The sequence below is a fragment of the Eublepharis macularius genome, chromosome 8 (assembly GCF_028583425.1).
Source record: "Eublepharis macularius isolate TG4126 chromosome 8, MPM_Emac_v1.0, whole genome shotgun sequence".
NCBI lineage: Eukaryota > Metazoa > Chordata > Lepidosauria > Squamata > Eublepharidae > Eublepharis > Eublepharis macularius.
Window position 1 is genome coordinate 115,013,360 of NC_072797.1, and position 27,039 is coordinate 115,040,398.

The 27,039-nt window shown below is 42.0% G+C and overlaps 1 protein-coding gene across 8 annotated transcripts in view; it reads right to left on the reverse strand.

The window, feature by feature from the left end:
• Positions 1-27,039, reverse strand: part of ELAVL2 (ELAV like RNA binding protein 2) — an 80,465-nt gene that overhangs the window by 1,101 nt on the left and 52,325 nt on the right. For 4 of the 8 annotated variants that reach the window (XM_054986747.1, XM_054986743.1, XM_054986742.1 and 1 more), the window contains exons 4-6: positions 22,776-22,929; positions 20,936-21,161; positions 1,302-1,340 (exon numbers count right to left, since the gene is read on the reverse strand). In XM_054986747.1, the coding sequence (XP_054842722.1) occupies positions 1,302-1,340; positions 20,936-21,161; positions 22,776-22,929 (419 nt within the window). Of the gene's footprint in view, positions 1-315; positions 326-1,070; positions 1,079-1,301; positions 1,341-20,486; positions 20,495-20,935; positions 21,162-22,775; positions 22,930-27,039 lie in introns of all 8 variants that reach the window. The other 4 variants (XM_054986746.1, XM_054986744.1, XM_054986748.1 and 1 more) reach the window with 3 other exon arrangements.

A 27,039-nucleotide genomic window follows, 5' to 3' on the forward strand; every position in this document is an offset into this window, starting at 1 on the left:
AAAAATATTTTCTCTTTTCGTCTTGTTCCTTTAGGTTTAGAAGGTTCCTCTATTGTCGGGTGTTCACAGGAAGACCAGCAGTTTCTTCCTTCTTGCCAAGACGTGCAAAAAGTCAACAAAGATTTAATTCACAAGCCGCTGTTGTTATTTCTTATCCATAAACTGGGTGGAGCTGACAGGCGTGTGCCAGCAACATATTCCCGTTTCGTGTGTGACACTTTTTCAGAGGCTCATAATGACCACGACAATTTAACAAGCAGAATCTCGGTTAATTAACCAAATGGTGTAGCCTTTGACCGTGGTATTGCCATCGACGGTGGTATAGCTGCTGAATTAGTATATTCATTGGTACTGTGACTGCTGAATTAGTATATTCATTGGTACTGTGACTTTTGTACTACTGAGCACTTTTGCACTTTATAGTAAACTTAATAGGAAATAGTAATAATTTAGTCTCTATACTTTTGTTTTTTTCCCTCCGAGGGGCTTTGCCTTTTTGTCTTTTGTAAGGAACAGCCACCAAGTGCTCACTTCACAACTGTGCCGACTGGGTTCTATCAAATGATACACAGAACCTTCTCGTTTGGTTGGAATGGCCACAACTTTCCTGATTACAGGCTTTTGGAGCACTGGCAAGGCATATGGGCAGCGGATCTCTTGACATCGAAAGGCCCCTCGTGGTTCACTGCATTGTTCCCCAGACTTGATGCTGGCTACTGCGGGATGGCAAGCGGTGTTCCGCCACCAACAGATGCTGGACAGCCCCTGCCTCCCTTTTTGACCGTAGGGGTGAGCCACCCGTTGTGCCCTGCTCACTCCCTAAGGATCTGACCCAATGCATCAGCACCACCACAGGAGATTGTATAGGATTCACATGTGTATGTGACTATTCTAAAGCACTAAGCAAATGTTACCATTTTCTCAGCAGGATCCCATTCCCCATCACCATCTCCTGCATATAGATGAGATACTGGAGAGGAAAGGAGCTTGTGGCATTATTTCAAACCCACTAAAATGCAGCAGCTGAACACTCTATTTCAATTGTGCAAAAAGGCTCCTAGTCTTCCAAAATGCTGGACTGAGAGAGAGGGCAAGAGGTCATTAAATTTTTAGCATAAAGAATGGTCAACAAACCAGCAGTGATCTGCTCACTGAAATGAAATGGCTTTGTTTAACATTCAAACATGCAAACAGAACTCAATGTAAAAAAATAATCTTTAAAAAAAATTCAAAGAGATTTTCAACTCAAGCACTCATTAAGGAAGATTAGGTGTTATGGACCTAACAGAAATCCTCATTACCTCTTTACTCCATAAGCCATATTGAGCAGATTGTCCAACCTGCAAAACACATTTAGTAAAGGGTTCAGATTTACCCTTCAGTGTCATATTGCCAGTAAGTCTCAGGTAAGTTTCACAGAACAAGTTTATAAGGCTATGGTTGCACAAATATACATTACCTGCGTTCTCTATCCTTTGCCACGAGGATCTGACATTCTGCCACAGAGCCAATCATAATTACTCTTCCATTAGTTATTTATGTGTAAGATCTCAGTTTTGATGGGACATAAAACAGTGTTGGACTTACCTGTAACTGTTGTTCGTATACTGTCTTCTGTGCAGGCACACATTGGGATTGTGCACACGCAGGTGTGCTGACTGGAAAAGATGATCTAACTCTAAAAGTTCACAAGGGGGCACTCTGCCCCTACTGCTCATGCACAGGGATTTCCTGCTGAAAGCAGGTAGAGGGCGGAGCACCCCTATTCCCCTCAGTTCTCCTGAGCCGCCAGATGTAGAATACAATAAAAACAAACACACTCACAGCAGGGCAGGAGGGAGAGAATGTGTGTCTGCACAGAAGACACTAGATGAACAAGTTACAGGTAAGTGCAACACTGTTTTCATTGTCGGTCTTCTGTGCAGTCCTGTGCAGTCCTGTGAGAATTTAGCAAACTACTCACCAATGGAGGAGGGTGTGAGCTGGTCAGCCAACCTAGGAATGCAGCACAGGTGTTCCCACTGCTGACACTTTTTTGGTATTTGTGTTGATAGCATTGTGCTTTACTAAACTTTATCAGCTGCAGACCCCATGGCAGCCTGACAGGTGTGTTGAAGAGGGGCCCTTTGTGAGAAAGCTGCCAACGAGGCTTGTATCATAGTTGTGTATATTCTGATTACCATGGTTCAAGTGATCTTAGCCTCATCAGAGCAGAGTTTAATAACTGACACTATCTGTCCACATAAGGTTTGGAAGGACTTGGGAGATCCTTAATGTGTCCAGAATAACGCACAAGAGGGTGTTCAGGTTTGTGAACCCTTTGGTTCTTTTAACTGATACAAAAATTCCTTCTTCATATTCAATTTGTGTAAGTTATGTTCTGCTACAGAAGCAGTATTAGGGAAAAAATAGGTAGCATGACCCTTTTTTTTGTAGGTGAAATTTGGCTCCACCTCTGGGTGGAATTTGAGGCTGATATGCCAAACTTCATTTGGAAGAACTGAGTAAATGGAGAATTGGCTGGAAGGGTTGTGAATTCCTGCCAACATTACAGCAACCATAAATGCCATCTTCTGAGATAAGAGGGGAAGGGGCAGGAAAGCATGGGTTCAAAAGGTGTTAATCTTAATTGAGAGAGAACCAGCAGGAGACTCCATAAAGGAACTAGAGGGTTTCTTGGAGGAAGGATATCAAAGATATTCCTGAGAAACACAAGAAATATGGCAGGAGAAGAAAATATGTTGTTGTCAACCCTGCCATGAAAGGCTGATATGGCAACTAATTGTACTTGAATAGAAGACACAAATTGGTCCTGGTTATGAAATCATAGCAAGTATTAAAATTAATTGCTAATGGTCATGGGAAGGGTGATAGTTCTTTAGGTTCTAACTCTATTAGGAATCATAAGTTACCAAAAATACCGTTTTGCAGGTATACAAAATGCCCTGGTTCACCTCTCTGGAAAAAGAGTCTTGTGGGTTCAGGAGCCACACGGTGGCTACTGACCTCTACACACGGGGTCTGGTAGTACCAGGGGAAGCAAAGGCATCAATATTAGGACAGAGTCCTGGTAGTGGGAAAACATTCCTGGCATGGCCAAAAAAAGGAAGACTGTAAATCTGTCACCGGGGCATTGACAAGTGGCACCTGTAAAAACTGGGTTGTGAAAGAGGGTAAGGAATACAACTTTCTGACCAGCCCTGGAGGAGATTTGTTAGACATGGGCATGGCTGATTCTGCCTTTAGCTGCTTCTCAAAAAATTCAGGGAAAGGGAAGACTTTCTGAGGTGTGAGATCAAGGGGGGAAATTCCTTATTCCCTTTGGGCCTGGACTTGGGCTTAGAGGGGGAAGCAGAGGGCTCATCCTTGGCCAAGGCCTCCTGTAGGTCAAGGGCGGCCATGGTTTTACACAGTAAGTAATGGTAATCTTCCATCTTGAAAAATCTCACAGATTGATCATTGGCCCGTTTCCTCCTGTTCCTCATCAGAGAGAAAATCCTCATCTTCTCTGTCTACAGAGTCACCATCATCGTAAGGGGGTGAGCCCCAAGCAGAATTGTCACCCTCATAATAAACAGGCTCTCCCATGACAGTGGCCTCCTGTTGGGGGAAGACTCAGCGAATAACTTTGTTACTGACCCTTCATCCTTGCTTACCTTACGCTGGAAGCCAGCAATCTCCTCCCTGACCACCTGCTTGAGGACTTCTATGATGTCATTGGGCAAGGCCAGGGAAGACGAGTTAGATACATTACTCACAGTTTGTTGGTCAGGAGATGCCTGTTGTGCCTCTGAGTGGTCATCCTTATACTTGGAGGTTCTGGGCCTGTTGGAGCGGGTAGTGGATCTGGCCTCACTTTCCCCTGTTTTCTGGCTGGATCCTGGAGGAGCGCTAGCTAGGCCCTGAGTGGCTGTTGCATAGATCTTAGAGGCTTTGGCACTGATGAGGCCTTTGGTGGCTGTTGTGCCACTCCTGCCCGTATGGTGCGCTTTGGGACGTGATTTAGGGCTTTTTGAGCTTCCGGGTAGCAAGGAGAGCATGAGGTGGAGGCTCTGGACTACTCCTCGTGAATAGGGCTGGAAGGCACCTCAATCAGGCCAGATAAAGTGCCGGATTCAGAGGGAACAGCAGTGAGAGGAGCTGCTAATTCCCCCTCTGAAAGAAAGCTATCCGCTGCTGTAGCTTCTATGCCCCTGCAATCTGCCAGTCAGGCTAAAGGGATTCCAAAAAGGCTGCTGCTGGCGCAACAAGAAAAACAGCAGGGAGGAACAAAGGCCAGCTGCAAAACGGGGGAAAAGTGCTGCCCTTAGTAGGCAGGAGAAAGAGGGTAAGGCAGAGAAAAGGAAGGGGAAAAGGGGGTTTTTAATGGAAAAGAAGGGGGGGAAATGGGGGGGAGAGCAAGAAGACTCAGAGAAGCTTTAGAGGTATAGAGAAACAGAAAAAGGAATAATAAGAAAAGTGAAAGTGAGGTGCCTGTGTAGCTTCTCTCCCTATCGAGGCAGGAACAAAACTGAGCAGCTGGGTGACCCCTACTGGAAGACAGGAAGTTCAGTTTTTAAGTTCCTGTCTCCCCGAACAGAGGTTGGGAATCATCCATCTCAAGATCTCCTCCGTCTCAGAGGGAGAACAGTCTTCTGTTCTAGAGAAGCATAAACAAGAGTGGTCACTCAGAAAACATACCAATAGCCCTGCTGTCTCTATAGGCAGGATCAAACAAAAAATAGTAGTAGAATCCAAAGAGAAAAATAAAGGGGTGTAATCTGTCTAAAAGAACAGAAGGGTGCTAGACCCAGCATTGGTTAGTCATTCTTATCTCATTATCCCCTGGTTGTGTGACACTGAGCTGTGATGAGATGTTTGACCCTAAGGTGGAAGGTAGGAATACCTTCCAAGTGCACTGCATACAGGCTTGGGCAGTACCAATGGGCCAGTAGCAATGACAGCAAGAGACTTTATGGTCTGATAATTTTCCTGTATCTGGCTTCAGGAATCATATATATATATATATGTATTGTTTTAAATTATTTATTTAGAAAAAGAGCTAAGTAACGATTGAAAGTACATAGAACCTTATACAAAATACATTAAGCTACATTGGAAAGAGTATATGGAGTATATAGTAATTGATTTAAGCTGCATAAAAGATGTAACCAGAATATATAACATAACCTAAACATTATACTTTTATTCCTCTCCCTCACTACTATTACATAAAAGGGAAAAAAAGAAAAGCTATAATACTTCAAAATGTATCTGAAAACCTGTTTTTAGATGTTTCTTGAGGGAAGATTCAGCACAGGTGGAACTTAGACATTTTGTATTCAACATTATATTCTATCTCCCAATATTTGTTATAGTAATTTATAAGATTCACTATTTAGCTTAGCTGTTAGTCTATTTCGATATTAACTGTACATTATAATTGTATATATAAACATTGATCCAAACAAGCAAAGTGAATACAGCAATAATAAAAACATTCTAAGAACATAAGAAGAGTAGTATTAAAAAAGAGAAAAAGAGCAGTTTCTGTGGCCTAGTTATATAAATCACATTAACTATAAGTAACAGAGTATATAAGCTTCAAAATAAATTTTCCCCTCCATCACTACTGTAATACATCTGAATAAGATATTTGGAAACATATCTCTAAAGTTTGTCACAAGGTGAAACCCCAAACATTTTGCTTTCAACATTAATAAGAGTGATATTAAAAGAGAGAGAAAGAGTTTCACAACATAGTTAAACATAGTTATATAGATCAAAATTAACTAAGAGCAAAGCTACAAGTGACTTTCTTCACGTGGAGAGCACTAGATTTTTCTCGCAAGTTTACCTGGGAAGTGAAGTCTGAGTGGTCCTTCCCCTCTCTGTTAGAATCGCTGTCTGAAGAGCCACAAGAGGGCTTCGTTTGGGGGCAGGCAACTGTTAATTTCTTCAAGGGTGTCATGCGGGCTGCCTGCTCCCAGGGAGCTACTCTGGAAGCGGCCGCATCGGTGAAGCTTAAGCCGCAGTGACAGCGGAAGAATCTGCAGCAGATCCTTCTGCTGTAGCTGCGGCTGAAGCTTCACCGACGCGGCTGCTTTCTCCAGAGCAGAGTACTCGGAGTTCACTTCCCAGGTAAACTTGCGAGAAAAATCTAGTGTTCTCCACGTGAAGAAAGTCACTTGTAGTCACACTCCACGTGAAGAAAGTCACTTGTAGTAACAGAATGTATAAGCTTAAAGTATATCTTTGCCTCAGTCTCCATTTGTGTTCGTTTTCATGCCTTCTTCTAACTTTGGTACCTCAAACAGAAATTTGGTCAGCCTCCCAAAGCCTTATGATCCTTAAGTCATCTCATTAAAGAGAGCCTCCTCGGTCAAAGTCACCTTGAATCTTCACGAAGTCTTGTACAGACCAAACCTTTTTTTTCTTTGTAGCTTTCTGAATCTCTTCTGCTGATTCTTGGATTGGTGAATAACTTAGTTCCTTCTTTGAGTTTCCTGGTTTGTTTTTTGAAATCCAGAAAGTAATTCAAAGTTTCTGGGAGTCTTCCCTTAATCCAGTGTAAAGTCCTTGCATGGTCTGGCCCCATAGCTGAGTTGATGGTTCCTTGTCTTCCAGGGCTAGTTCATGAATTTTGTCCAATTCCTGCATCTGGGTTAAAAGTATTTTCATACTCTCGCTTAAACTCTTTAAACAAAATTTCAATTTGACTGGAGAGGGATGAAATTATTTTTTCAGATATTATGTCTGTAACATCTGAAGTTAGTTCAACGTTGGCCTTTTTCATAACTGCAGCCATTTTCTTAAAAAAAATCAGTCTTCAGGCCAGTAGGTGGTGATTGAGTAATGAAAATACCATTCTCCGTCAGCCTGTGACATCAAAGTTTTGACTACAATATTACAAAAATATTCAATGTTTGGCCATGTTTTCTTTCCCTCTCTCAAAGCCACAGACTAGCTCAAAAAAAAAAAAGAAGGAAAAAAGAAAGAAAAGAAAATTATGAAGCAACAATTCTAATTCAGCAATTCGACAATGTTTATTCAGAAAATAAACTGATAAATAAATTTCAATTAAAAATGGTCTTTATAGCTAGAATTTTGGATCCTTTAGGTCTTTCCCTGTAGGTAATTTATAGTCCAAAATTAGTCCAATAATCGAAACTATTTAAAATCAGCGATCCTGTCTTTATTTCTTCTCAGGAAAGGAAAGCGGAATGAAACAGAGTATAAATTGACACCAAAAGAAAGGAGATAACGAACAAAACTGGCTGAGTTCCCAGATACAATTAGAATAGTTCCATATGCATTCTTCCAAGTAAATTAAACATGCTTTTAATGTCAGAGTCCTGGGCTGTTTTTGAGTCTCGAAGACTAAATATAAAAGATTGCCTCTTACTTTGTAAAAAGACGCAAAGTTTTTGAACAGGTGTCGGTCATCCAAAAAAAACCCCCAAATATAGAGCACAGTTCACATTTTCTTTTATAGAGAAGTGGAGAGTTTTTAAGCAAGGGTCCTTCCTCCAAACCGCAAAAATAAGTCACAGTTCAGAGTTTTAGAGAAGGGGAAAAAGTGAAAGAAAAAAGTAAAGAGGTCCTAGCACAGTCAGAAAGAGATCTTCATATTTACAAGCTGGCTTATCTGGCTACTAGCCACTTACAAGTCCACTTCTGAGAAGATATCTCTGCGTCTTCCTGGAGTCAGAGGAGTCTTCAGCTCTCTAGAAGAGCCAAATAATCCCCTGATCAATCCGGCACTGCACACTTGGGTGTGTCTCTTATCAGATAAAGAGACACGTTTCAGGTTGATTACTCCAACCTTGCCTGGCTGTAAGGCCCAGTAGCAGAACGAGAATGAGAGCCCACAAAAGTGAGTCACTCATTCAGCCGCCATGTTGGAAATCAAGGAATCATATGTTGTTGTTCCCCAAAAGGATGATATGCCCTTGAAGGGAACATTCTCAATCATCCTTTTCTTATCCCAAGAGAGTGCTGTTAAATATAACCAGATTCAACACCTGATAACCACGGCCGAAACTCTGGACCTGGCTAAAGATTCCGCAGCGCAACTTCCAACTGTCATCTGTTATTTGGCTGATTAATAGCCTTCCTTTGAAGGACCCACATAGGGACGCTGTATTCGTCAGGAAGAGGACCTTAATATAATTTGGGAGCTCTTCTTTGGAATGGAATTGCCTGAGCTTTGAGGGTTTGAGAATGGAAATCACAGACTAGTACAGTTGCAGTCAGCTGCATACAGTTTGTTTCCCTCTCTGTCAGTCTGAGCCGGCAAGAGGGCTTGACCAAAAAAAGACTTAAACCTCTTCAGCAAACAGGAAGGATGTGTAAAGGAGATAAAGATGACGGAGCAATCATGCTGTTTAAGATTGCAGTGTTTCTTGATCTTCTGAGAAATGGTAGAAGTGGAGGAGCAGTTTTTGCACCAGCTGTGAGCAAACTGCAACAGGTCTTCCATTGGTGGGAAGAGCTATGGGAGCAGAAGAGATGGAATAAAAGCATGCAAAGCTTTATTCCTAGGTCTTGATTAGAAGTTGAACAACATAGGATCACCTCCCCATTGTCACCTGAACTTAGAAAGTAGGCGATTGAGATCAAAAACTGACCAATGGGAATGGATGGGGCATAGGCAGCGCTAGGGCCAATGAGGAGGGAGCTGATGAATGGTTTGGAGCTGAAATCAACTGAAATCACTTCAACAGCGAGAATGCTGGGGCAGCTAATTTGCAAATCCTGCCAGTTATTTACAGGCACCAGGGTTGGGGCTGTAGACCAAGACGTACATTATTATGAGGTCTCTAAATTTGAGGCCCTTGAGAAAACTGTAGGAACCAGTTGGTTCCACAGTGAAGTTAGGTGCATCAAGTGGTGCGTGGTCCCCCTCATCTCTCCTGAAATGGGATGTGAAGTGGGGGGGGGGGGAATCTAGGCAGACTAGTGTCCTCTACCTGTACATCAAAGGGTTAAGTCAAGCAGGCAGAGCATTCTAGATGAGTCGGATCTGGTGAGTGCCAGTCCCTGCGCTCCAGAAAGCAGGCAGGTGGGGAATTGCTCGTCATCTGACAGGGATTAGTCAGAACCGGCGGTCAGCGACTCCTTTTCAGATTCGAAATGTGGCCCTCGGAACCGGGTCTGATGGTTCGAAGTGGACTGATTGGTCCAATGTAGTGGATATCTTTGCTGTCAGATGCAGCCCCTGAAACTGGAGTGATGTTTCAAATTGGCTGGCAGTTTTATTGTGGCAGATGACTTTGCTGCCAGATCTGGTCTCAGAACCGGAACTGATGGTTCAGGATGGACTGGTGGTTCCAGCAAGACAAATCACTTGCTGATGGATCTGGCCCTTGGAACCAGGGACAGTTCGGATTGGGCTAGTAGATCCATCATGGCAGGTAACTTTGCTGCCAGATCTAGCCCTTGGAACCAGAATTCACGGTTCGAGTGGGCTGGGGACTTCATCACAGCAGATATCTTTGCTGCCAGGATCTGGCCCTTGAAACTGGAGTTCATGGTTTGAGTGGGCTGGCAGCTTCATCATGGCAGATATCTTTGCTGCCGGTGTATATGAGCCAGGGAGAGCTTTCTCCCATAACGCTACTTGAGCCAAGAAGCTCCTTTACTTCTGGCTTAGGCGTGAACCTCTGGAAAAGTCTGCCTACTGAAATGTTGTGGGTTTCATCCAGACGCAGCAAACAATGATCATGTTCCATGGTGTGAGGTATCTTTATTTCACGTTGTAAATATTTCCTTAAAAATGAGTTTGAGTCATGACGAGATCACACAAGAAATTGCGGTAAGCGAGGAGTAGAGCTAAGGAGAATCTCTCCTAACAGCAGCAAAACTTAGGGGAATAGGGGTGCTCCACTCTGTATCTGCATTTGGCGGGAAACCCCTGCGCATGCATAGTAGGAGCAGAATGCCCCTTGTGGACTTTTAGAGGTGGAGAATCTTTTCTGGTCGGCAGGACTACGTGTGCACAGTCCCAAGGTGCACCTGCACAGAAGACCAACAACGAACAAGACTTTCAAGACAAACGTTGCAAATGATAAGACGCCCATATTAAAATTATTCAGAGAATTAATTTCACACACAAATCCTTGGTGACAGGCTAAGTTATTTTGGTAATGACAGAATATATTCATCTTTAAGGAGCTACTTAACAGATGCACTAAACGATTTTGTTTACATACCCACTTCCACACTTAAAAGTCCTCTGGGTTGAAAACAGGTGTATCTTTTCTAAAATCCAGGGTAGTGAATCTGATTTGCCAAAATTGCTGATAATTAGACATTTTCTTGCTGTCAATTACATGTTTCTGCATTGAGTCCCTTCAAGCATTTAAAAATATTTTAAAATACTGCTGATTTAGTATCAGCACAATACAGAGGCTCAAAAAATTTATACTGCATAACCTTTAAAATAGGAAAGCCAGTTTCACAAATTGTATTTTAATTTACTGTAAAACACAAATCTATGCAAAACAAGTGATTTTATTGTCAAATAGGATTCCCCTTATCCACCACTAAGAAATCAGAATCTGAATAAATATACTCACATTTCCCCATCACAGAGCAAGGTTTATGTGATTGTGCGTAAAGAGTGCAATTAATAGTTCTGTTTAAACAAATCTTTATTTTACTTAATTTTACCTTGCCTTTTCCCTCAGGGTGGACCCAAAGCATCTTACATCGTTCTCTCCTTTATTTTATCCTGACAACAACCTTGTGAGTTAATTAAGCTGAGAGTACATGACTTGCTCAAGATCACCACTAAGCTTCCAGAGCAGATGGAGGAAAATTCTGGGTTACTCAGATACTATCCCATCACTCTAGCTACTACACCATAATGGTTTTCTAGATAGAATTTAATGTTAAAAAATTGTGACTCTATGACTAAAGGTGAGGCAATTTTCCTCTCAAAGGGAAGTATATGTATGCCAGCATACATGCCATGACTGCATTCTGCATTTTGTACTGGTCACTGCTGTTTACCAAAGTTATATGCTGTATCCTGTGTAAATCACCCGAGAGAGTCTTAACTGCTAATATTAATTGCAGGAGAGCCGGGGGGCCTCTTCATTATCTACCGAAAATATGTACTTTCACTTCTTCCAGCAAGTGTCCTTGAAGGAGAGCTGCTAGCCGCACACATTGTATCTTTTCCCAGAGACTGGGATATTTTCCTTTGTACTTCATGTAGCCTAAACTAATCTGTTCCCATGTAACTTCTTTGGGGTTTTGCATCAGAATGTCAACGGACCTCGAAGGGTGGAAGTTTTCCTATAATTAGTAATGCCTTTGCTTGAATTGTCACTTATGCCAATTACTACCTTTGTGTTAACATCCTGAACTGTATGGATCTCAATAAAGCTACTTCAACTGGAACACCTGTGTGTTAACTGTGGAGGGCTTGAGGGACCTAACTGCCAGGGACTGACATTTTGGCAGAAGTCCTTTTCCCCTCTAGACCCAAAAAACCTCTGGAGTGCGGCTATCGGCATCATGCTGTATGAGTTAGACCCAGGGACAATGGAGCTGGAGGAATCACAACCCACCCTGAAGCCACAGCCGGTTCCAATGCTGGGAAATGTAACGGCTGGGGACCTTACTGCTGAACTGGTACCCAGACCCCATGATGAAGGGGACTTGGTGGACCAAGACCCCGTGGAAACGCGTGGGTTCGGAGCAGCGGATGCTCCCTCGATGCACGAGGAACGTGGAGCAAAGTGCAAAAAGGAGCACTACCCATCGGAGATGGACCCTAGCTACTCCCCGAGAGTGGGCACCGTGCCAGTCAGCTACCCAAAAGACGAGGGAAAGAAAGCTATGGCAGCATGGAGCAATCTTTCTCCATCATTCCCTCAATCTGGGAGAATACTTCACCCCTGAGGAAGCCAATAAAAAAGGAGCATCCACCAAGCAGAAGGGGCCCATGGAATATGGAATCCTACTACCCGTCGAGTCTGTTATCAAAGACCTCACAGGAGTGCGTGGGCCCGGCTCAGCGGTGGCTGGGCCGATACATCCAATGTGGAGTCTGACATTGGAGCATTATGTTAAGACTGTTAATGCAAGACGAGGTCACCCCACTGGGAGAGATTATGCAGACTCTCTACAACCCCAGCTAGGGGAAAATGATCACGTTGGGCTGGAGCTCCAAAAAGATCTCATGGGAGGAGGCCCGGAGACAACTGAGTCCCAAGAATTAAGGCTTATGTGAGCTGAAATGGATGAAATTTGGTGAGACATGGGACAGTTAATGCAAGGTTTGCAAGAGATGATGCGTGGGTCACCTGGAGTTGGGACCCAAGTTGGAGCGCTACCTGATGCAAGTAGACTAGTGTCAGGGCTGCAACAAGCCACACCCGCACAACCATCCCTGGGACTGACCGCTTCAACATGGGACAGGATGCCAAGGGGGTTGACCTCCCAGAACAGCTCTCAAGCATTGCCACAATATGGATTGGCAATGGGATTACAATTTATACGGGTTGGCCAACAACAGGCCACTCCGCAGCATTCAAGAGGATCGACTCCCCAGAGCGGTTAAGGGACATCGCAACAAGTTGGATCAGCAACGGGATTACAATTAGATCCTGCTACTTCGCAGCAGGCTGGATTACAGTTAATTCCTGCTACTTCGCAGCAGGCTACTTCACAACCCCAGCACAGGATGTTGCCGATGCAGGTACAGGCAACAAGATTACAAATTACTCCGGCCATTGCATAGCCAATTGCTCTGCAGTCCGAAGAGGCTGAGAGTGCCAGTACCCCGACAGCAGCAGCCAACAGGACTTGTGCACCTTGGGGCCACCGGGTTGCTGCAGCTGCCTTTGTCCACGAGGCCGCTCTAGGGAGTACCAATTGGAATACAAGTCAGCCCCACAGGACGAGGCGTACCGATGGGTGGACCCAAGATTTTGATGGGGGGGAATGCCAAGGACATGTATGGACCCAAGAGTGGGCCAAAATGCACCCCTCTCTTAGAAGCTGTGTTGCTGACTCAAGAACAAGTAAAGAAAATTCCCCCCAAATACCGGGATTTGAAACAGGTGTTTGAAGAAAAGGAAGGTGATGAACTTCCACCCCACAGAACTACCGAGTGGGCTATCGAATTAATCCCAGGGCAGAAGCTGCCAAAAGGAAAATTGTATTCTATGAGCCGGGAGGGACGGGAGAAGCTGAGGGAATTCATCAACAAAAACTTGGCATGAGGTTTCATTTTCCCTGCCAGCTCTCCCCATGCCGCACTGGTGTTGTTTCATAAGAAAAAGGACAGGGGGCTAAGACTTTGTACTGATTATCTAGGAATAAATGCTGTTTTGATGTCTAATACTTACCCCTCCCTCTCATTAAGGATTTGCTGAACGTGGTGGCTCAGGGAAAGATTTTTTCGAAACTGGATTTAAAAGATGCGTGCGTACTTCTGGGTACGAATAAGGGAGGGCGATGAATGGAAAACTGCTTTCAACACCCTGTTGGGACAGTTTGAATACAGAGTAATGCCTTTCAGATTACAAGGAGCTCCTGGGTTTTTTTATGAATTTAATTAATGAAATTTTGCATAATACCTGTACCAAGGTGTGGCGATTTACCTTGATGATGTGTTGAATTATGAATCACATGTGACATTAGTTAGAGAGCTGCTTAAAGCCCTAAGAGACAATCACTTCCAGTAAAACTGTCCAAATGTGAATTTCACAAGGAAGAGTTGGACTTCTTGGGCTACCATGTGTCTGGACAAGGTCTAAAAATGGATCCGGCTAAAATACAAGCCGTGGTGGGGTGGGATCCCCCCTAAAACTAGAAGACAATTGCAATCCTTCCTGGGTTTCGCTAACCTTTACAGTCCATTCATAAAAAACTTTGCTCAGATCTCCTTACCCTTAACTGATCTGTTGAAAACAAAAGGGAAGGAGCCTCAAGGAATGAAACCCAGTGCTAAGTTAACCTGGACTAAAGAATGCCTAGAGGCATTCGACCATTTAAAGAAACTGTTTACCTCAGAGCCAGTCCTGCAGCACCTGGACGAGGATCATAAATTCATTGTGCAAGTGGACGCTAGCGATGTTGTGATGGGGGGTGTACTCATTCAAGCAGATGATGAGGGAAAATTGTATGTGTCAAAGAAATTCTCTGAGGATGAACACCACTGGGCGATCTGGGATAAAGAAGCTTCAGCTGTTAAACTAGCACTAACTACTTGGAGACACTGGTTGGAGGGGGCTACGGTACAGTTCGAAGTATAAACTGATCATAAAACCTGGAAGCCCTGTGTATCTCCCGCAAATTAGGTGCCAAACACTTGCGGTGGGCGGAATTCTCCTCCAAGTTCAATTTTACTCTGAGGCACCTCCCTGGCAAATTTAACTTCCTGGCAGATGCGCTCTCGCGCATGCCCCAACATGAAAGCCAAAGGGAGGAGGTGATAGACACAATGTTCTCACCGGCCCAGTTAGGTTGGGCGGTGATCACCTGCAGCCAAATTAAGGCGCGCATGTCTGATCTCCCTGACTGGTAGAGAAAAGTTAAAGAGGAGATGGAAAAGGAGGGGAAAACTGACCAACGCTGACTTGAAAGAAGGAGAAAGTGGCAACTGGTACAGAAATGATAAATTGTACATTCCAACCAGCCTGAGAGGTGAAGTGTTAAAACAATGTCATGATTCTAAACTGGCTGGTCATTTTGGATATTTGAATACTTTGCATTTAGTGCAAAGACAGTTTTGGTGGCCGAACATGCAAAAAGACATTGCTCAGTATGTGTTTGCTTGTTAAGTGTGTATAATGGGGAAACTCAGAGGAAGGAACCCCCCCGGACTGTTACAACCACTAGAAACGCCCCCTAGACCATGGGCTGTTGTCTCAATGGACTTTATCACTGATTTTCCCCCCTCAAAGGGGAAAACTGTAATGCTAGTGGTGGTTGATTTGTTTTCTAAACAAGCCCATTTTGCTCCCTGCGTTACTATTCCCACAGCAAAGAAACTGGCCTCCCTCTTTATGCAACATGTGGTCAGGCTGCACTCTTTTCCAAATAAGGTAATTCCCGACAGAGGAGTCCTGTTTGTTGGCAACTTCTAGCAGGAGCTACTCAAAGTAGCAGGGATTGAACAAGGACTTAGCTCCGCCAATCATCCCAAGACTGATGGGCAAATGGAGAGAACTAACCAAGAGTTAGAACAGTTCCTAAGATGCTACATCAATTATCAACAGGATAATTGGACTGATTTCTTGGCTTTCGCTGAATATGCTTATAATAACTCAATCCACAGTTCCACAGGTGCTTCTCCTTTATGGTAGCACAAGGCTACGAGGACACAGCACTGCCTTTTACTCAAACCCCAAAATCTCACCAGCTAGGAGATCTGGGGGAGTGGTGGACTAATCTAACGACCCAATGAGAGGTCATAAAAAAAGACTCTAAAAAAAGCCAAAGAGGATTATAAAAAGTTTGCCAACAGAAAACGATCTGTTCAGTGGAAGCTGCAAGCAGGAGATTATGTGTACATCTCCACCAAACATTTACGGGGGGGGGGGGGGGGAACAACCTAGTAAAAAACTTGGATGGAAATTTTTGGGACCCTTCCCAGTGAAAAAAATAATAAATGAAGTAGCTGTAGAGGTGGATCTACCAAAGAACTTAAGAATCATCCACCCAGTATTCCACTACAGCCTCTTGAAAAAAGCTTTCCCCCCGCAGATAAATGCCACCCAGAGCAAGTGGATGGGCAAGTGCATCATGAAATAGAAGACATCCTGGACTCTAAAATAAAACATGGTAAACTTTATTTAGTTCGTTGTAAATATTTCGCTGAGAGTCACAGGGAATGGATAGAGAGTTCTAACATGAATGCTCCAAGACTTATAAAAAAATTTCATAAGCTCTCCCCTGACAAAGCTGGCCCAACGTGAGGTGGGGGCCAATCTTCAGGGGGGCAGTGTGTCATGTATGCCAGCATACATGCCATGACTGTATTCTGCATTTTGTACTGGTCACTGCTGTTTGCCAAAGTTATATGCTGTATCCTGTGTAAATCACCTGAGAGTGTCTTAACTGCTAATATTAACTGCAGGAGAGCCAGGGGGCCTCTTCATTATCTATTGAAAATATGTACTTTCACTTCTTCCAGCAAGTGTCCTTGAAGGAGAGCTGCTAGCCGCACACATTGTATCTTTTCCCAGAGACTGGGATATTTTCCTTTGTACTTTATGTAGCCTAAACTAATCTGTTCCCATGTAACTTCTTTGGGTTTCGCGCCAGAATGTCAATGGACCTCGAAGGGCAGAAGTTTTCCTATAATTAGTAATGCCTTTGTTTGAATTGTCACTTCTGCCAATTATCACCTTTGTGTGAATATCCTGAACTGTATGGATCTCAGTAAAGCTACTTCAACTGGAACACCTGCGTGTTAACTGTGGAGGGCTTGAGGGACCTAACTGCCAGGGACTGACAGTAAACTAATGAAGTATGGGTAGTAGTGTCAAGCAGTGGAGCTGTTATCGTATTACTGCTACCACGAGAGTTGCCTCTCCTGAAGTTTTCAGTGAGTCCCATGTTTATATGGGACAGAAAGATTCAAAGGCATCACTTCTGAGTGGCTATGTTGGTGGATGATTTAACCATGTTCAACGCCCTTCACCTTAGAACCAATGAGCTGAGGGCCTGACACAGTGAACTTTAATTGGTTGGGCAGAAAATAATATAACATCAATGAGAGGCTGTCAGGGTGAGTGAGAGAAGATTTAGTAGCTGCTGATGGAACCAACACAAATTGCTGATGAAGAGGACAGCAAAGGGAGCTGATATGAAGATGGAGACTGGAGCAAGAGGAGGCACAAAACCATTCTCCGCCTGGCTGAGGGATGAAATAAGTCTATATAATTTCAACAGCTGGTTTTTCTGTGTGTAATCCAAAATGTGAAGTTAATAAAAATATATATAGAAATTCAGCAAGCAAGAAAGGCATGGAAGATGCTACATTTGAAAACAATGATCTATTTACAGTCTGCAGTACACAGCTGCTTTCATACCTACTGGATAACTCACTTTCAATGCACTTTAGTGACCATTTGCAACTGGATTATCCTGTTCAACACACTTGCCAACAACAGCTAAAGTACACTGAAAGTACATTATCCAACCTATGCGAAAGCAGCCTTAGACACATTACTCTGATTCCTTGAATGGTCTATGTGCTGGCTGCTCCAAATTATTTAGTAGACAAAGCAGGAACAAGATACTATCACTGGTAAAGCATAAGTAGGAAGGGTGTAGGAATGTGTACTGTAATAATTTCAACAATGAAGGAGCTGAGAGAATGTAGATCTATTGCAGATATTTGATTTTTATCATACATATTCAAGTTAAACACAAGTATTTTCGTAAACTCTATATGACCTTTAATTAGTAGGTTGTGGGAAAATACAGGTGTCCTTTTATCTTTGATAACCAATTAAAAGTAGCTGGAAGAGGGTAGATAAATGATTTTTTAATTGCTAGAAAGAACTAAGTATAATCTGCTAATCTATCTTCAAAGCTATATAAGAATCTTATCTGTGCAGGTGTGCAATGATATCATAAGTTAGTTTTAGCAAAACATCACTTGATTAAAGATAAGAAACAGCTAAATTTAAGACTAATCACATTTATATTATCATTATTTGTAAAAGTTCTTAACCATATTTAATATATTTTAAGATCTTGGTTAATTACAAAGATTAGGGTTTATTTCAGTAAAGAATAAAGATTTAAATTCTAAAAATGTTTCTGTATACTTTGATGGGAAAGAGTTACTAGGAAAAACCCACACGAATAATTTGTACTCAAGAGATCCTTCTTAACAGACTTTATTTGTAGGTCTTTGATATTGTCCAATTTGGGGGGGAAATTTTGCAGACCAGACAATTCAGATGCTTTAATTAGGTACAGATATATTAGCCTATTAGACCAACACTGGGTTAACCTGTCTTTACCAAATAAAATCCAGGTAGCAATTCAGAGAATTCTCATTATCTCCTTCAGAAAGTCATCAGAAAGTTATAGAAGTGAATCGTTTTTAGCATGTGTTATTTAAGGCTGCAAGCGTATACTTACTTATTTACAAAATCTGAATTGCTGCCTTTCTGCTGAATGAGGGCCATAAAGTAAACTACATAGAAGCTAGATGCCAGGTTAGAATCAAAGTACTGTTTTGAGTACTATGAATGAATAGCTGTTGTGGATTGTCGACCTTTCCTGGGCAGAAAAGATCTGGCCATTGTGGTTCATACCCTGGTTACATCTAGATTAAATTACTGCAATGTGCTCTACATAGGGCTGCCCTTGAGAAAGGTTCAGAAACTTCTACCGGTACAGAATGCTGCCACCAGGATGTTGATTGGTGTGGGTTGTAGGGACCGTATAACTCATCTGGGGCAATCTTCACTGGCTCCCAATTTGTTTCTGGGCACATTTCAAGGTACTGGTGTTAACCTTTAAAATTCTGTATGGTTTGGGACCAACATTCCTGAAAGATGACCTACTTTCTCCAGAATCTGCCCAATGACTACAGTCATTTTCAGAGGCCCTGCTTCTGGTGCTCTCACCTTTTGAGATGAGGTTGAGGACAACCCGGGAGAGAGCCTTCTCAGTCAAAGCACCAAAACTCTGGAACTCTGTCCCCAGAGAAATTCATCTGTCCCCTTCTGTTGCCATCTTCCGCCAGCAGAAGACAACTTTTGTTTTGTTTGGCATGCCCACAATGGTCCCTCCTTTCTGCCCAATGTTTTAATTGTTGTTTTTGTGTCTTTGTATGTATTTTAGCTCGTTTTAAAGATGTGATCTTTGTACTTGGTTTTAAAATATGATTTTAAAATATGATTTTATTATAGATTCATGCATCTGACGAAGAGAACTGTGGCTCTCAAAAGCTTATGCTACAATAAATTTGGTTCGTCTTAAAGGTGCTACTGGACTCTTGATTCTATTGTGCGTTTTAACTTGTTAGCCACCTTGGTTGCCCTTATGAGGGCAGAAAGGCAGGATGGAATTTTAAAAAATAAGTATTTCTTTTAAGCATCTGGCCATAGGATATCACAATAAAAAGAGTGGTGCTTACTATCACTCAGACCCACCCCTGTACTGCTTCCTAATACAAAGAAAAACCTTCACATACTTCCCATGGGAGAACTTTAGAAGGTTGGAAAAAAAACAGTCACTACCACTAGATGACTTATGAAAGTTATTTCCTATGGTTTTTTATATTGGAAATGTGCCCAAATTCTACAAACTAATATTGAACGGAGGTAGTCCCCTTTGAGCAATTTAAGGCTACTCAACTGTGAGTCAGGATGGAATTGTTGAAGATTGTAAGATCCAGGTTGCCACTCTAAAGCCTGTTAGGCAAGAAGTAAGCCCCAATGAAACTGCAACGTGTTTCTAGGTAAACAGATTGGGCTGTAGTGACTTCTACAAGGGATTGGAACCAATTACAGAGACTTCCTCATTAAAGAGCTGGGAGGGGGGGGGGGAAATTGATGTTTAAAGTGCTCTCAAAGTCAAATCAACATTCAGGTTAAAAGCAAAATGACATACTAGCTACGCTAGATTTATGGCAGCACCTCCTTAAATTCATCCCACTTCATTTACTACCAAGTGCTCACAATCCAAGCTTGGACACTACCTCTCTCCTCTTTAGATTCAGCTGTCCTTATTCCAACCTTGATGAATATCAGATGATTATCATTCACAATCTACAAACTTGCAGATCATATAGGGGAGAGCTTGGCCAAAATTACTTGAGTAAAGACTACTCAAGGACATCAAAGGGCAAATGATATTGTGGGCCCCAAACCCTGGCATTTGTCATTTCCACAGGAGTTTATTTACCTCGTTCATGTCAGTACAGCAACCTTAATGTCAGGCAGGCACAGTGCATTCTGGGATACCTCTGCTATGGCACTGACTATTGGAGCAGGCAGTTTGCCTATACAGAAAGGGAAAGTCTACTTTTTATTCAATATTCAGGGCTTTGATAAGAGTAAAAAAAGACACTCAAGAAATCCACTGGATGCTGAATAAAATGACTCTCTCTTCCTGCTCACATAGGAAGCAAAGAAGCGAATGCTTTTCTACATTGGCTCTGAAGTTGCTTAGATTTAGTAAAGACTGCTATATTGCTGTTCATTAACTGCAACTGAAATCCTGGTGGAACAATTCTTAATTTTTTCACCTGAGAATGCCGATGTCTACCAAAGATGATCAGTCCTTCAAGGCCTTTCTACTCAGCATTTAAAAATATTAATTCTGAAGCTGGACAAATTAGAATCTGATGCAAACTAGCACCAAGTTTTTACTAGAAAATAGACACAAAGGTAGCATCTCATAAAAAGGCAAAATAAACCAATTCAAGAAGTACCTATCAGTTATTAAATGTGGATTAATGCAATATGTGTTTCAATTCACATAATCTGTCCTTTTCAACACAATGAAGTATCAGTTACATATAGGACTACATACACTATCACAGGAATATAGACCCACAAAAACTTAACTACCCCACCAATATTACCCAGAATAATTTGACACCACTAAGTAACAGACAATTTTTTAGATATGGCTTCACACACTTAAGAAAGTTATCCAAGAAAGTATAAACTGAGATACTATTTTTAGAGCATTAAAAGTCGCTGCAAACTGGAGGAAAGTTTCTCTTATTGTTCAGGTGTTACTAACCAGCTGCTTAAAACTTTGTCTGTTTACAGCTGCCAACAGATGGCAGTGCATTTAAATAAGTACTGACTGTTATGCCTTTTAGATGCTCAAACATTTAGAAAACCAAACATCTTCTCATATCAGGAAATACAGATCTCATCAAGAAAAGAACAAGCAGGCTCCAAGGAACTCTTCGACTAAATGGTCAACCCAAGAAATTTCATGTATCCCCACTTACCTAAAACGTTGAGCCTGCTGAGCGAGAGGTCCCGGATACCTTCTGTTTGGAGACTGGTACAGCTGGGAAAGGATGGCCTGGTTGGTTTTTTGGCTTGGATTGTTGGCAAACTTTACAGTGATTGGCTCTGTGGCACCTGGAGGTTTCTGCCCATTCAAACCTTTGATGGCTTCTTCTGCTTCAATCCGCTTGTCGAATCTTATGAAGCCTACACCCCTTGAAACGCCTGTATGAAAGTGCAAAGCACAGGATTTATTTCTCACTTTCAACACTTATAATATCAGGCCAAAATAGCAAATCTAGTTTTCAAGTAACTGCATGCCAACACTGCACGAGGTGGCAGAAGGTCCCCATTAGATGAAGTACCAGCCACGTTACCTACCTGATGTATTTACACTTCGCCTCAAGCGCTCGTTTGCTTAATTGTTTCAATATGAATAGTTTATTCCATTGCTAAAAATTCTCAAAAAACTCTTATCAACAGAACTTACATATAACCTCATTATATGCTTGTGTGGGGGCATGGCAGATGATCCATACAGAAGCCTCTGAATATACGCTTGCTTAAATCAGACTCGCTTGGCTCTCCTAATGATCCTAAAGCCCCAGAGGTATAGGACTCACTACAAAAGTGCCTAAGAGGCAACCGTCTTAAACTTAGCAAGCATTATTTTTGCACGTGCTTCCTTTGAAATGACTGCTTGACAAACTCAGGCAAAGTTTCAGATGTAGTTCAGAGGATTAATCATGAAAACAATTAAGGGAATCTCACCCAAAAATCTGGACAAGACTGCATTTTTTTCAATACAAGCAGTGTTAAAAATAAGTAATGGTTAATTTTTGAGCACCAATAGTATCAAGTCATACAAGTTTGACCTTCCTAGAATTCGTCATTTCCCATAACTATATACAATTCCTAACCAATAGGATTCCTGCACAGAAACCTGCTTCTGCATGTAGTTCAACCTTGCTTTACTAAGGCAAGAGCCCAGCAAATTTGCAGTATCAGTTCTGAAATTCTATTCATGTATTTAAAGCCAATGCTATTAAGTTTGCAATGCTTCAGGGAGAGAGAAATCAGGAAGAGAGCCAAATATGGAGGTATGATGGGAAATTCAAGGTTCCTAAATGTCTAGCAATGCTGTAAGATGCTTCAATGCTTAAAACATTTGTATACTACATTCAGATTATGTTGCATCACAAACAGAGAAGATACGAGCAATGCACTCACCAATTTTGCAATGCTTTAAGAGCTATGAATGAGCTTAATAAAAAATGAACTATTCAATCTCAATGTACCAAATCAATATGCCTTTCAGACTTGAAATTTCTGGGATTTGTTTTCCTCTGGATTTTACAGTTCATATTCTTTAGCAAGATAATATAACTTTTTTAAAGTCTTAGTAGCAATTACCAGCTTGGATTTTGTATAATCTTAGCCTGAGAGAACAGCTGAGCACTTCCGCATAACATTATGCATTTTTATTTGGGGGGTGGGAGAAGCTGTTTATTAGTATTTTATAAGGAGCACGGGAACTATTTTCACTCAGTAGCTTGGAAATGGAACATTATAGCAGCTGTAAATTTATTACAAGGCATGAAACAGGCTTCAAACCTGCACCTTCAAGGTGGAAATGACTCAAGCTGACTGACTACACAGCACAATCTATTTTCGACCATGCATATTTATGAACAATTCCAGCAGAAAATTGTATTTTCTGGCCCACATATACCTTTGATATGTTCTGGAGACAAGAATGCTGTATTGGAAGGTAGAATATTTCACACCCTACCAGACAGCGAAAGTGAGAGAGACAGTGCAAAGCACCTGTCAACTTACCGGTGACTTGGTCAACGAGAATACGGGAAGTAATAATACGTCCATATTGGGAGAATAGCTGCTCCAGTTCTTTCTGGGTCATAGTCTTTGGGAGACCGCTGACATACAAATTAGCATCTCTAATGGAAGCTGAACTTGGTCGTGCGTAGGAAACCTGGAGAAGGAGACGGAAGAAAAATGGGCGTTTCATGCAAGCTGACCACGTAACAGCAGGCTTCCACAAGCCATGGCCAGGTCTGGCAGCCAACGGATTTTCTACTACCCCCTTGAAATACAACAGCACAGTTTTATACTAAACAGTAAGATAATTGTTAGTTTAATAAAATGTTATATTGTAATAAAAGGAAAGATTTCCTAAAATTAAAAGAAATTATCTATATGAATACATGAAATGTTTTTTACTTTTAGACTGTGGTTACTTCTGAAATTCTAACTGGTCGGGTCTTCCAATTTTTTTTTATTTTTGACAAATGTAAAAAGTTCAAGATCAATGATCGAGAAGAGTCAATCCATAACTCCTTTACTTCTGGGGTTTTTTTATTGTCTGAAATATACATGCTATATAGTATCTGAGCTCAATGTAAACACAATCTACTGGCAATAACATGGGCCAATACCATGTTTCAATTCCTGTCCCAAAGAGTTACAAAGGATGACTGTCGAGTTTTCCCAAGAACAAGGAGTTCTGTGGAAACTTAAAGACTAAGAAACAGTTTGTAAAGCAGTCTACTTTTTTCAGATGGGGGCAAGAGGAATTATTATATCCTAGTGGCCAGATGCATACTTTGCACACAGAAGGCTCCCAAGTTCAGTGGCTGGCATCCAGGTAAAAGTATCTGTATCCTACCAATTAAGGCAAGCCGACTCGAATAACTTACAGTCTAGCTTTTGGGAAGACTGGCTACCAATCTGGGACTATATGATTACTCATGAGATAAATCCGTGTAAACCTTATCCATTAGATCCCTTCAGTATATAACAAACTAACTTAACTACGTAACTGTAATATATTCAGGGCTTTTTTTCAGCTGGAACGCAGTGGAACGGAGTTCTGGAACCTCTTGAAAATGGTCACAGCCATTGCGGAGGGCAATCTAAACCCCCCTCTGTCTGGAGATCAGGGGGCGGGGCCACCAGCCATGTGACCATTTTTCCCAAGAGCAACCCACTGAGTTTCACCACCTCTTTCCCCAGAAAAAAAGCCCTGAATATATTCATTGTTAATTATTTATGTTTAACCTGATTGGACTATATGTTGTATTTACATAAGCATTGTTAGCTCACTGTGGATTGTTGTGTTTAATTCTGTTACAAAAAAAAATCAAAAATAAAGAGGGTTTTTTTTAAGTATCTGTATCGGTAGTAGCACAGCAAGGAACAAACTAGATAAGACCCACAAGCCCACAGTTTAGCATAGACAAAACTGAGATGACTACACCAATGGCCTGACTCAGCATAAGACATCAGTTCTGTGTATAGTTATTTATACTTCATTAAACACAGAGGGGCTTAATTCTGAACAAATATACTGTTGCGTAAGAGAGAGATAAAATTGGCCTGTAATTGACCCACTAGGATATCAGACCATGGGAAGCCTCTCTTTCTCAGGAAGAGAAGGGCAATAAAGATCAAACTCTGCCACGGGTGGAGATGGGCTCTCACCATTTGGCTGAACTGGTCTAGAAAGATAATTGTTTGTGGAACCCTTCGTGGCCAATAATAAAGTCTTTGGCAACAGTCTGTATGTGCAACTCAAACTATTGGAGAGTTGCGCTCAGGATCCCATGAAGGTTTGCCCTTCCCAAAGCCAAGACTGATGGGAGGGGCAAACATCCACTATTAGAGAAGGAGTTTTTAAAAAGATCTCTAGCACTTTTGTCTTTGTGCTCATTCTGGACAGAGAGCAGGGAAGTGGGGGGGGGGAGCGCATTTGCCTCTATCTCTGTGCTTTGAGGAATAGGATCTCCATCCCATCAGTGTGGATTTGGGGATGTCAAGGCAACATCAGAATAAATCTCAAGTTAGACTACTTAGAATATTTATTTAGACTGTTCAGTCTTTTAGGTCATGATACAACCTTCCCAGCATTTCTGTACTCTGCAACGTATTTAGTTTAGTACAACAAAGATTCTTCTCAGTTTAAGAAGAAGGATCCCCTTCTTCCTCTCGGCCCTAGCCATTCCTTCATGCTTGGTAATCTGTATGCACTCAGAGACTCAACAGGGCCAAATTGCTGGTGAAAGGGAAGCTTGAAAAATCAGGTCTGGAGGAGGTACAATCAAGAGAGGAGTGGGGTTTCCCTTCTCTTCTCATGCAAGTACGTCCTGCGTCTTCCCTGGAGCTATAATATCATGCATACTGTCAGATTGAATATCACCGAAACATCTTGGCCAATGGATTGGAAATGGCTTCATACTAAGAAGCAGCAGCAATCTGTTTTAATTAAAAAAAAACAACCTCTTATCACAAAAGCAGGTGCAAAATAGGGTACTTTTCATAGTGGTTCTGTGCTTTCTGTCACCCCTCTCTTTCCACCCTCCTTCTGGCTGAGAAGACAGGTTGTTTTGAGGCATAAAACAGCACAGGGGCTGAAAATAAAAGTTAAAATGGCTGCCAGCTATTACACTGCTGAAAGCACAGTGTTGCAATCTCCATTGCCTTTAAGGGCAATTGCCAGGAGGAAAACATCTTTACCACTGGCAACCTGATGAGTGCTTTTTGCAGAACGCTGTGTAAGAGGAATGTGAGATTCAACTACACTAGGGTACCTTCCTTCGAATTCATTAATGGACAAATGAGATAAAGCATTTCCTTTCCAAGCGTACCTGGAAATGTGCTACCTTTGTGATGTAGTAGAACAGAATTTATGGTTTTCACTGTGAAAAAGGACACTTCTAGGAGAACATAGTTGGATTTGGAGGGGAAGAGGAGCTCATCTGTTCTATTGGGATGACATGTTTACAGGAAATGCAAATTTTGTGACATGCTTAAGGTATACAACAGGCCACGTGGCAGGTCGGAGCAATTCTGCTTCACAGCTTGCATGTTCACGTGACTCTGCTTCCACACATAGGATGACCACAGCCAGCTGTAAGCTTGTACAATGTATAAGATTTTTTTTCATTGTCCACACATGCAACTGGTTTTATGCAAAAGTCTACCTTCTCTTATCTTGTATTTGACTATTGTATTGATTTTTAGAATTTTATGCTTTGTTTTTAAAAACAAAGTCTAAGCAGCTGATGAAGACAGGCATTATTAATTATAAACTTTAAAAGGGGAGCTTAATAACAACCTCATTGTTCTGTGTTTAAAATATAACTGGTTTAGGTAAACCAATATTGCACTGCTTTGATCAACTACTAGTTGTCTCTTCTTCTTTCAGCCTTCAAATTTGCACTGGCAGACTTCAGTTAATAAAGCTTCCAGCTGAGGCGCTTGACGAAGCCTTGCATGTGAGGAGAACTCATTGAGGGTTGTCTGCATGGATTATTTGTTTTTGATCTGGGACTAGTGGCCAGCTGGGTGCAATCTTCTCCCCTAAACAAGATTATCATATTCACTACCCTTTTCTTTCATAGGTACTGCTCTGAGGGATAGGCATTTATCAGAGACCTTGTGCAAGAGGCATGAGCAAAAGGGTAAATACACAAGGGCTCTTGGCTCTTACAGTGCAATCCTAAGCAGAGTTACTCCAGCCTAAGCCCATTGAAATCAATGGGCTTAGACTGGAGTAACTCTGCTTAGGATTGCGCTGCCAGCCTTGGCCACAGACGTCAGCTGTACCAAGCGGAGGACACTAAAGGAGGAGAAGAGTTCCACCAACTACATACCTGGTTACCAGAAGCAGCTGGAATGGAAGCATCACTGGTCAGACAATGCTTACATCAATACACACTGACTGTATCCCTGCATTGTAGTTTGAGTTACTGGAACCACTATCATGTTAAATATACAAATGGTACAAATGGAAGTGGGACCTGTAAGGAACAAAGCAGCATGCCCTACTGGAATGTCGCCGAAAGAAGAAATAGGCATGGCTTGTGTTACAGAGCCGTGGCTGGAGAAAAATGACGTGGTGGATCGTCCCAACTAACTCTGCCAGGCTCTATGATACTACACCAACCCTGCAATGATGATTAGAGCAGAGGGGTTACTATTATCCTTCTTGAGTCCTTTTGCAGACTTCTGTTACAAACTATAGCTGGCATTGACTGTATGCTCCTTTCATTGGAAACTAAAGATAGATTAGGTATTCCGCTTG